This window comes from Geotrypetes seraphini, chromosome 17 (assembly GCF_902459505.1).
Source record: "Geotrypetes seraphini chromosome 17, aGeoSer1.1, whole genome shotgun sequence".
NCBI lineage: Eukaryota > Metazoa > Chordata > Amphibia > Gymnophiona > Dermophiidae > Geotrypetes > Geotrypetes seraphini.
Genome location: NC_047100.1, coordinates 12,252,958 through 12,264,620, shown reverse-complemented (window position 1 = coordinate 12,264,620; position 11,663 = coordinate 12,252,958). Strand labels below are relative to the sequence as shown.

Genomic DNA, 11,663 nt, shown 5'->3' with positions numbered 1-11,663 from the left:
GCAAGAGGAGATATAAGCAAAAATATGGGAAAGGTGCAAGATTTAAGATGTGTCTAGAGCAGTGTTCTTCAACCTTTTTACTAAACTAAACTAAACCTTAGGTTTGTATACCGCGCCATCTCCACAAGCGTAGAGCTCGGCACGGTGTACAGGGTTAGGTTGAAAAGGAGCTACAATGAAGGGTTATAGGAAAGGAGCTAGGAAGCTAAAGAACCAAAGAGCGGGAGATGTGAGATTTTTGAAAAGAGCCAAGTTTTCAGGTGTTTGCGGAAGGATTGGAGGGAGCTTGAAACTCTGAGAGGGGATTTGAGGTTATTCCAGAGTTCTGTGGTTCTAAAGGGGAGGGATGTTCCTAGTTTTCCTACGCGGGATATACCTTTTGCAGAGGGGAATGATAGTTTCAGTGTTTGGGGAGGATCTAGTGGAATTAGGGTTAGAGGAGTTCCAGAAGAGTGGGATAACGAGAGGGAGGATGCCAGGTAGGATCTTGAAGGCTAAACAGGCACATTTAAAGAGGACTCTGGAGTGAACTGGGAGCCAGTGAAGTTTGGCCAGGAGTGGGGAGACGTGGTCGAACTTGCCTTTTGCGAAAATAAGCTTGGCCGCAGCTGGCAGAAATAAAAGAATTATTTTGTGGACCGGCATCGGTCCACAGACTGGCGGTTGAAGAACACTGGGCTAAGTCATGGGCCAGACCCTGCCCATCTCTACCCAATCTCCACCCCAGAACCTGCCCCCATAGTCCTAATTGTGTAACACTATTTTTTCCCATTCATTTTTCATATATACACACAATATAATCTTATTAACAACGCATCGATCGCACCGCGGATCGGCGGTTGAAGAACACAGTTTTGGGCCTGATGCACATGCCGGTCCTGTGGACCAGTAGGAAATTTCTGTGGACCGGCACCGGTCCACGAACCGGTGGTTGAAGAACACTGGTGTAGAGCATCAAATATCCTTGCGCTGCTGCCACCCAGAACATAAGAACTGCTTTACTGGGACAGACCAAAGGGTCATCCAACCCACTATCCTGTTTCCAACAGTGGCCAACCCAGGTCACAAGTACCTAGCTAAATTTCACGTAGTAAACTGATTCTATGCTGCTTATCCTAGGAATAAGCAGTGGATTTCCCCAAACCATCTCAATAAAGGCCTGTGGACTTCTCTTTTAGGAAATTACCTAAACCTTTTTAAAACCCTGCTAAGCTAACTGATTTTCACCACATTCTCCAGCAGCGCATTCCAGAGTTAAATTACACATTGAGTGAAGAAATATTTTCTCTGATTTGCTTTAAATCTACTCCTTAGTAGCTTCATTGCATGCCCCCTAGTCCTAGTATTTTTGGAAAGCGAATCACATCTACCTTTTCCGCTCCATGCAGTATTTTATAGACCTCTATCATATCACCCCTGAGACGTCTCTTCTCCAAGCTGAAGTGCCCTAGCCACGTTAACCTTTGTCGTCTCATCCTTTTTATTATTTTCATTGCCCTTCTCTGTACTTTTTCTAATTCTGCTATATCTTTTTTTTTTTTGGGGGGGGTATGGTAACCAGAATTGCAGCTGTACCATAGAGCGATAGAAGGACCGTTTATAACCTTTTCATCTTTGTTTTCCATTCCTTTCCTGACAATTCGTATTGTCGCATTTGCTTTCTTAGCCACCACACATATTGAGCTGAGGATTTCAACGTGTTCTCAGCAATGACACCTAGATCCTTTTCCTGGCCAGTGACTCCTAACGTAGAACACTGCTTATTAGGTAGCTATAATTCAGGTTCCTCTTTTCCCACATGTATCATTTTGCACTTGCACACATTAAATGTCATCTGCCATTTTGACAACCTAGCAAGACATAAGGAAGCACCGCCTATCATGCTCTACTTGCCTTATTCAGCAACATATGTCACGGCTGCCAGAATGTTTAGCACAGAAATCCCAGTGTTAACACGGTCAAGTTGTCTGACAGGCTGCAATGATAGGACCAAACAATAGTTTGATGCATTTGTAGGGTTACCATCTACTTCCATGCAATAAAATATGAATTAGTCCGAATTCATGCATGGATTTTTAGTTTTTAGTTTGTCAAGAAATCCAAGAGACAATCAGAACTACAAATCCATGAATGAACTGTGGTAAAATACAGGACTGGATTAGTGCTCCTTTAGATACAGAGTCAGATGGAAGCCTTATCTGCCTGAAAGCTGCATGATTTGTAACATCTTTCTCAATTACAGACTATGGACAAGTTCCTGTAGGAAAAGTCTATAGTCTGTTATTGAGAAAGACATGGGGGAAGCCACTGCTTGCCCTGGATCGGTAGCAAGGAACGTTGCTACTCTTTGGGTTTTGGCCAGGTACTAGTGACCTGGATTGGCCACCATGAGAATGGGCTACTGGGCTTGATGGACCACTGGTCTTACCCAGTAAGGCTATTTTTATGTTCCTATTAGGAGGGTGCAAACAGTGGCATAGCGAGAGTACTGATGTGATTGGCTCTTAGGCAATTGTGGAATGAGGCATTATGACATCACAATATCTGCTCTGGATACCAAAGACTGTCATTCTGTAGTGTCTGTTTCAACCTCGGTCCTTCTACACCAGCATTCTTCAAAGCAAAGCTTGCGGGTCATTGGCTGTGCTTATGTAAGCCAAGGATAATGAAGCCATTGTGACATCAATGATGTGATTGGCTCTTAGGCACTGGTGGAATGAGGCATTATGACATCACAATATCTGCTCTGGATACCAGAGACTGTCATTCTGTAGTGTCTGTTTCAACTTCGGTCCTTCTACACCAGCATTCTTCAAAGCAAAGCTTGCGGGTCATTGGCTGTGCTTATGTAAGCCAAGGATAATGAAGCCATTGTGACATCAATGATGTGATTGGCTCTTAGGCACTGGTGGAATGAGGCATTATGACATCACAATATCTGCTCTGGATACCAAAGACTGTCATTCTGTAGTGTCTGTTTCAACCTCGGTCCTTCTACACCAGCATTCTTCAAAGCAAAGCTTGCGGGTCATTGGCTGTGCTTATGTAAGCCAAGGATAATGAAGCCATTGTGACATCAATGATGTGATTGGCTCTTAGGCACTGGTGGAATGAGGCATTATGACATCACAATATCTGCTCTGGATACCAGAGACTGTCATTCTATAGTGTCTGTTTCAACCTCGGTCCTTCTATACCAGCATTCTTCAAAGCAAAGCTTGCGGGTCAGTGGTTGTGGCCATTCATACTCTGATTCTTCCCTCTCTTCTTAAAGAATGACATGAAGATGGTTTCCCGCGGTTATCCGCGGGGACGGGAACGGTGATGAATTTTGTCACCGTGTCATTCTCTAGTCTGGAGCCCCTCTTCTCCTGCTTCTTCTTTGTGTGTGTGTGTGTGTAGAAAGGCAGACTCCATTGTTAGCCAGCACATGGCTTAGAAGGCATTATATCCTCACCTTTGTATCTGCTAATCTAATTACAGCTTATTGAGAGAAGTTGGAGTACAATATTACCCAGCACAGAGTCTGTGCTAAACATTCCCAGCTTTCTATCTATAGAAAAGAAAGACGTTTATTTAAGGAATCACAGAGTTCAGCCTGGTAACATTACAGGCTACAGGTTCAATGAGTTTAGATGTGTGAGATCTTCTGGGATAAGCTTCAGCACAGCCAGTATTACTTGAAAGGCAGCTCAGTCTCTGATGCACCAAAGGGTTCTTGGGGGCTTCTAACAATCGCAGCCACTGAGAATCCTATGCAAATGCTTTATAAGGAGCTCATTAGTATTAAAATAAGCGCTCCTTGTAATGCACAGAAGGGAACATTCATCTCTTACTATGCAAATATTTCCATCAGGTCTGGAACTGTTGGAAGCTGTTTGTGCGTGTTTTGTGTGAATGTGTGTTCCGTGGTGCCTATGATCAGAGCACAGCTGTTAGGCATGAGATTCACACTCAAAACACGCACATGAGCTGCATCTATATTGCATGTGAAACAACAAAACAAACAAACCAGAAATTTTGCTCAAGAGCACCAGCAATCGAGAACTGCACTGGGCCTGCGCATAAAAGCTATGCCCACTGCTTAGCTCTTCTGTGCAGGTACCAGGCACAGTTCCTCCCTTTTCCACCAGGATACTCAGCACAAACAACATGCATATTATTTGCATGCTATTTGTGCTCAGTATAGCCTGACAAATCAAAATGGCTCCCAAACCGGTGTTTTCTACTGTGTTGCTTGAGCTATGTGTATCCTGCCCTAAGTGCTGCTAAATATCAGTGACTGTCTAGCTCAGTGGTGTTAAACCCTCTGAATATCTACCCATATATTACTGTGAATGTCCTAAGAAAAGTACTGTGCAACGGCATCCTTTATAATTTGTATATTTATCCCAAGGATCAATAGTGCCACCTGATGGCAAATATGTAGTATGACAGTAACAAAAGACTCCTAATGGTATATTTTTTTTGCTAGTCCTCTATAATAAAACCGTAAGCGCGCATGCGCACTTACAACGCCATGTTCCCCAACAGCATGATGTGTGCCTCCGTGCCGAATTCGATTTCAGGCGCGTGGGGCGGCTTGTGGCGCATGCAGCGATTTGAGCGCTGCTGGGATGCCTCTTCTCACCCCCGGACCAGCAAACGCAGCAGCCGCAGGGCATTTGCTAGGCCGGCCCACTTCGATAATGCGAGGTGGGCTGGCCTAGCAAAAGCCCTGAGGCTGCCCGGGCTAGCGGATGCTGGACAAGGGGGGCAGAGAAAGGAGAAGGCCTGCTGCTGGACAGGGGGAATCAGGTGAAAGGTGTTCCTGGACAGGGGAGAGGTAAAAAGAAGGGCAAAGGACTACTGTTGGACAGGGGGAGCAGGGAAGAGGTGCTGCTGGACAGGGGGGAGGTAAAAGGAAGGGAGAAGGGCTGCTGCTGGACAGGGGGAACAGGAAAGGGGTGGTTGTGGACAGCTGAGGAAAGAAAGAAAGAAAGAAAGCGGTCAAGGAGAGAGAGAGAGACAGAAAGACAGAGACAGAAAGAAAGCGGCCAAGGAGAGAAAGACAGACAGACAGACACATCTATTCTAGCACCCGTTAATGTAACGGGCTTAAAGACTAGTTAGTTATCTCATAAATGATTAAATGTATAAAGTGATATACTTCTCATACACTCAGAATTGTGTAATTCGACCAAGAGCTGAAGCTCCTATAGTCGAACCCACCACCCAATCAATCACCGTGTATGGAATGATAAATAGTGTAAATAAAAGTGCTATTCAAAAGTTAAAATTGGTATTACTCAATGGCAAAAAAGAAAAATTCTCACGTAACTTTTTAGGGTTTTCTACAGGTCCTGACATGGACCATGTTTCGAATTTCTTTTTCAGGAAACCCAAAGTAAGTACTGAACAGCTTTAATTCCAAACTAATAGGAGTGAGGTTGGGTCAAATAGTGCTATTCTGTCATATACGAATGGCTGAGTGGAAAACTTCTCTGCTTCTTCTTTCTACTTTCAGTAAGGTGAAAGCGTGCACGTGATATTAACAGCCTGAACAGTCAAAATACAAAAGGATTTCAAACATAAAACAGTAAAATCTGGAATTATTAATGTTTTACTTTGACATTTACACACACTTGTATATACATGTGTTTATGCATATATAGTCAGGGGAATTTTAAGAGAAACTATTACTATACAGAAATCTTTTAAAATGATCCCCTATATGCTCTGCCTTGTCTTTTTACCCATTGTCACACAATGTATAGTTATCATAGGTGTATATTTTTATGTGGATACAGGATAGATTAAAGTCTATTTTTTATTTTTAACAATCCTTTTTACTATTATTTTTAAATTAATTTTCTGAGTATGTTCACAATCTAATACACTTCAAACCTTAATCAACATAAGTTATAACCCTCAGAACATTTATCCAATACAAACATTTAAGTTCCCTCCTCAATTCTGGAGGTCATGATCCAACATTATTAAGATCTACCCGTTCTATGACATTTTCAAAATCTCACCATTTTCCATAGGGCTCCAATTGTTTTATAATCCTTTTTAATATTCTCTGCATGCTCTTCCTTCTGGGATCGCTTGAGAATGGCTCAAGATTAGGGAAGGAGCAAGACCTGCTAACATTTCAAAACGATTGGGAGATGCAAAACGCAGCAGAAATTTTTCCGTCTTAACTTCAGTGAAGGAGCTACATAGGAGGACCTCACCACCCACTGCAACCATAGAGTTGGCAGCTATAGAAAGAGATTTAGCTTTTTTTTTCATTTGTAGTTCGAGGTGAGTTCAGTTTAGTTACATTCAAATACAGTGGGTATTTTCCAGTCCCCTGAGGCAGTGGGAACACAAGATCATAAGGAGATACAGTGGGATTTGAACTTGGCGTCCCTTCTGCGTAGCTCTCTCCTGTCATTCCTTTTAAATTGACCTACTGCCCCAATTGGATGAACGGTAGAACCAAATTGACAAACTGAATCTCAATGGATCTATTTCATGCAAGTCAAGCAACCCCTTTGTTTTCTTTTTTCTGGAAAATGGCGCTCGCCCTCCCGGTGGACATTGCCGGTACTGCAGCAAGCCAGATCCCGGCCTTCAGCCCAATCGTGGCGCAGATCGCGCTGCCCACGGATGGAGGATGGTGTGCCGGACGTGTAAGTAGGACTCTCGGGGGGACGGATCTTGACTGGAGAGGGCGGAAGCAGCAGAGGTCACTCGCCTCTTTCAGCCAAACTTTGCTTAAGTCTCGAGTCACGTCGCCTGGTATCGCGTCTGGCAACCTTTCTCTACCTTCTGTCGGTGCCTTTTGGGGTTTCAGTACACAGTTCAAGGTCGGTCCCTGCAGATGCTGTCCTTTATTCCTGGGCTGGGCACGAAGCATTTTGTTTTGGACGTGGGTTTCCCGCAGTGCCTCAGCTCCTCTGTAGGGCAGTTTCCAAGAGTTTGGAAAACATGGTGTTTAGAGCAGTGGTTCCCAACCCTGTCCTGGAGGACCACCAGGCCAGTCGGGTTTTCAGGCTAGCCCTAATGAATATGCATGAGAGAGATTTGCATATAATGGAGGTGACAGGCATGCGAAATCTGCCTCATGCATATTCAGTAGGGCTATCCCGAAAACCCGACTGGCCTGGTGGTCCTCCAGGACGGGGTTGGGAACCAGTGCTCTAGGCGGTTCACAACAGAATACTAAAGGAGCTGCTTTGGGAAAGACTTGGGGCCAGATGCACTGAAGCCAAGGATGCTGGAAAGGCGTTATAGTCATTTGCCTGTCAGCACTACCTTGAAATACCGTTTGTGCGTGCTGTTATTACCGGGTTGGTACACAATAGTCATTGATGCCTAGTGAGTGTGCATAAAAGGTGCTCCTTGCACGCCTTGGTATCACGCTCACAGCAGAAGCCATGCGCAAGCCTTTCTGCATGGGGGCCAGAATACCCAGGTGAATGTCATGCTCCCACTGATCTCGAGGGAAGTCTTCTTTTGAAGCCAACCCACAGCGCCATTTATTGCATGATGTTGGCCCTCTTCTCTTCTCCAGGCTCATCAACACCAGACCTCCATGGTGTATCCAAATACTGCTGGACACCTCAGGGAACTTGAACTTGGCTTTCCTGCACCACAGGCAGCTGCAGTAAAAAGCGCAGTCTACAAAGCCTTTACACGGTTCTTTATTATTGCAAAATTAGTATAGCTGGGGACCTTATGAGGCCTACACAGAGTATCTGATTCACTGAGGCTTTAGGAGGTGAGGACAGTTCACAGTAAAATACAGTGATGTCTTGGAATCCGAACTTAATCCGTTCCAGAACCCCGTTCGAGTTCCAAGACAGTTTTTCCCATTGAAAATAATGGAAATTGGATTCATCCGTTCCTGGGTCCCACAAACTCAAATTTTAACAGGAAATACACTGGATTTTAGGGGCAGAAACATACACATACAATGTGCAGGGCGTTTGGATTCTGGGGCAAAATTTACTACAAAAAAAGTTTGGATTCCAAAACGTTTGAATTCTGGGGCGTTCGGATTCCGAGGTACCACTGTAATACTATGAAAGGAACTCCATCAATAAATAGGAAAGAACCTACATCATACCAAAAAAAAAGGAAGAAAAGGAGGCGAGGCCTGGAGTCAGCAAAATTCCTGAACTGTATCACTATCCAAATAATTTGCACCGTGCAAAAGATCCAGCTTGATTCAAAGGCTTCTATTCAGCAGAACTTACTCCTGGGTAAAGTTATTGTTTGCTGAGTATCAGCTGTTATAAGAGCAAGAGCATGGCAGAAAATAAAGTGCAATAATCAGTGCTGGATTTGGACATGGGCCCCAAAATGTGTCTTCTCTGTGGCATGGGGAAGGGAAGGCAGCGGAGGGTGCCACCACCCCAGGTGTCTCCCACCCTCGCCACGTTACTGTTTCTCCCACCTGCTAGAGCCCCTTCAAACAGGCACCACCATGAAACTGTGGCCGAACACCCCCACCTCTGTTTTCGAGTCTCCAGAAGATCCCTCGCCCCTTGGTTTCCCGAGTTCCAGTGGAGGATCCCTGCCCTTGGGTGCCTTTATATCAACTCTCAGCATCATCCTAACCTGCAATAAAATAAGCCCTGAAATCTTTCTGCAGTGGTAATTTTCTATAAAATGGAACAGAACCAGTTCAAGCGATAAATCAAATCATTATTAAACTTGAAACTTCAAGGGGGGGGGGAAGATTAGAGGGACCAAAAAAAGCAATTGTAATGGAAGCAAAAAAAAATCTTAAGAATAACACAAGCTGAAAGAAATAACATGAGGTACTTTTACTAGCAGTTGTCCATTTACCCAGATTAAATTCTGTGCAGGGTGGTGGTATTGGACTGATCGTGATCGTTTGGGGATGGGGACAAGGCTGAACACAGAACCCCTAATGCCGTGCAGCAACTCCCATCTTCCATTCCTGCTGAAGTTGAGAAAGGTCTGTGACCTGCCAGATCATCACTTTTCCCCCCTCCAGTCCCTGGATGATGGAGGAAGGCTGAGACCGGGCGCGTGGAGGAGGAGAGAGCGCGCCCTGCTCGCCTGGGAATGACGTCGCACTGTGGGCGGCGTCCCGACCGAGGCTCCGCCTCCCTTGGGGCTCGGGGGCGGGGCTTGTCGCCCGGGGGGGAGACGAGGAAGTGTCCTGGGCCCGGGAGTCGCCGGCAGCTCATCATGCCAGGTCAGAGCAAACGGTGCCCGGGAGCGGACGCGGGTGTAGGGGGCGGCGAGCGCCGGCGGGAGGGATCCCCGGGAGCCTTGGGCCGCTCCAAAGTTTTCACCCTCCCCCGTCAAGGAGTTGCACGGCTTGTGCCCGGGCAGGGTCTTTCGCCCAAGCCCCGCTTCCCCGGTACTGTGCACCGGCTCCCCGTGCCCTTGCTCGGGCTGTCCCGGGATCGGCTATCGCTCGCGCCACTGCTCGCTTTTAAGCCCGGCCTAGACCAGGTCTGCAGTTGCTACTGGGTGGCTCCCGAGTACCATGTTCCCTCCCCAGAGTAAAACTCGAGATCAAAACAAAACTAGTGGAGTTGTCAGGCCCGTGACGAGGATGACCAAGTGGAACTCTACAGACGGGGGAGGGAGGGAGGGGGGTTGTCCTGGTACACAGGAGCTCACCAGCCCCTCCCTAGTAGGTCAGGCTTAGTTCTTGCATTTGTTCAGGCTTGCTGCTCCCGCTTTCACCTTCAACGCTGGGGAATAGGACATAAGAGTTGAACGAGGGCGTTGCTCCTCCCGGCGCTACACCCCTTCACGACCGTCTCCTCCCTGGTGTTGCTCTGCTTTGAGGCGGCCTAAGGGTTGGTGCTTTGCAGCTGGAAATCCCGAATGTGACCATCGAACTGTGGTCCCTGCCACGTGTTGACAGTAACACTCTTACCATTCTCCTGGGAGGGAGTAAAAGGCGGATTTCCCGGATCTTACGGATTCCGGAAGGGACTGCCTTCTAAAGATGAAGCTTCAGGATTGAAAAACGCAGTGTTGCAGAATGTGGATGATGTAGAAACAGACTGAAAACGGCAGACAGCTCAGCAAGGGAGATGCTGGGTGACTACAACAACTTTCAAGCTTATTTTTAATTTGATATACAGCCTATCAGCACGTCTAAGCCGTTTACAATAGATTTATAATAAATACATAATAAAAACAGAGAACCAAACAAAGACTTGATATAGCAATTTAAATAGTGTGATTTTTTTCTCTCTCTCGATTCACACAGAAATAAAGCACAAGTCATGGCACATCTTTTTTTGAACTGATTTGATACATTTAGGATTAGTATTGGAAAGTGCCCCAGTCCTTTCACTGCGCCACTGTTGGGCAAAAAGGTCCCTAGTTCTTCCACCCCTGCAATTGGGGAGGCTACAGAGCGAGCATTCGTAGTCTCTAGGGAGGAAGGAGTTGTTCATCCACCAAGGCTACACCTCATGAATGGAGTCAGTGATACAAATTTCTGAAAGGACAGCTTGTAAGCACACCTTTAGGTCAGGAGGCCACTTTCCTCCCCCATGCACCCCGCTTTTCCCAAAATTAATCTTCTAAATATCAATTAATAAGCATATAAGTTACATCTTAATATTCTCAATAACACTCATTTTAACTATGTAATTATTCCTATCTGAAAGCACCCAAGAATTCATACTATGAACCCATCCATACATGTATAAACTTATATACTAGTTACTAAAACCTATAAACTTTATAAAATGCATTGCTTATCAACATATATTATTTGAGGAAACCATCGCATAATCAAATCAAGCACATCCGATCCGATCCTTAGAATTAATTCTTATCTAATATTTTAAAAAGTTAATAAATCAGAACACACTCGTTACCCAGCTTAGTCATTCGTTCAATCTTTCCTACTGAATCATCAAAAATTTCCAAACAATGCAAAATATGCATATTCCATAAATATCTATATAACAAATCAAAACTAGATCCCAACAGCTACTCATCACATTTCATTAAAATTTTCCATCACTCCTAAGCACAATTCACTGAAACTGATTAAAGAAACTATAATTCATTTCATTCCATTTTATCTTATCTTTTTCCTTCCTAGTGTCCCAAATAAATTAATCTATATCATATTTTTCAAAGAAAATAATAAAAATCAATAAAGATTTACAAATTTCTGAAAGGAACCGTGGAGTAAGTGCTCTTAGGCTCAGGACACGTCTGGAGAAGGGGGTCCTCTGCATCCTGATGGGGAGCAAGTGCTGGTGGTAGCCATTTAACCAAATTTTAGAGTGGGGGAAAAAAAAGAGAGAAATATAATCCTGGCAAGGACAGTCATCTTTTCTCCAAGCTGAAAAGTCCTAAACTCTCTTCATAAGAGAGATGGTCCATTCTGTTTCTCATTCATAGTAACATAGTAGATGATGGCAGATAAATAATAATAACAACAACTATTTTTTCTATACCGCTATTTCGAGACCAAGACCCTTAATCCCCTTTTCTATCCTCCTCCCCCCCCCTTCTGACCTACTCCCCTCCCCCGTCTCCCTCCCTCCCCCCTTCTTCTCTCCTTGCTGTTCGCAACTCTACGATCAATTTGATATGTAATCACTATCTCCATGTTGTTTGCAACTCTATGATCAATTTGATATGTAACTACTTGTAATCCCTGTCTAACTAATGTG

General features: G+C 44.8%; 1 protein-coding gene and 1 long non-coding RNA gene across 3 annotated transcripts in view; one reads left to right on the top strand and one right to left on the bottom strand.

The window, feature by feature from the left end:
* The window catches only part of LOC117351239, a 166,840-nt gene that overhangs the window by 109,018 nt on the left and 46,159 nt on the right, over positions 1–11,663 (bottom strand). The gene's annotated exons all lie outside the window — the stretch shown is intronic.
* The window catches only part of CARD19 (caspase recruitment domain family member 19), a 31,404-nt gene continuing 28,840 nt past the window's right edge, over positions 9,100–11,663 (top strand). The window contains exon 1 of one of the 2 annotated variants that reach the window (XM_033926281.1): positions 9,100–9,199. In XM_033926281.1, the coding sequence (XP_033782172.1) occupies positions 9,193–9,199 (7 nt within the window). In that variant the 5' untranslated portion in view covers positions 9,100–9,192. Of the gene's footprint in view, positions 9,200–9,610; positions 10,063–11,663 lie in introns of those variants that run through there. The other variant, XM_033926282.1, reaches the window with a different exon arrangement.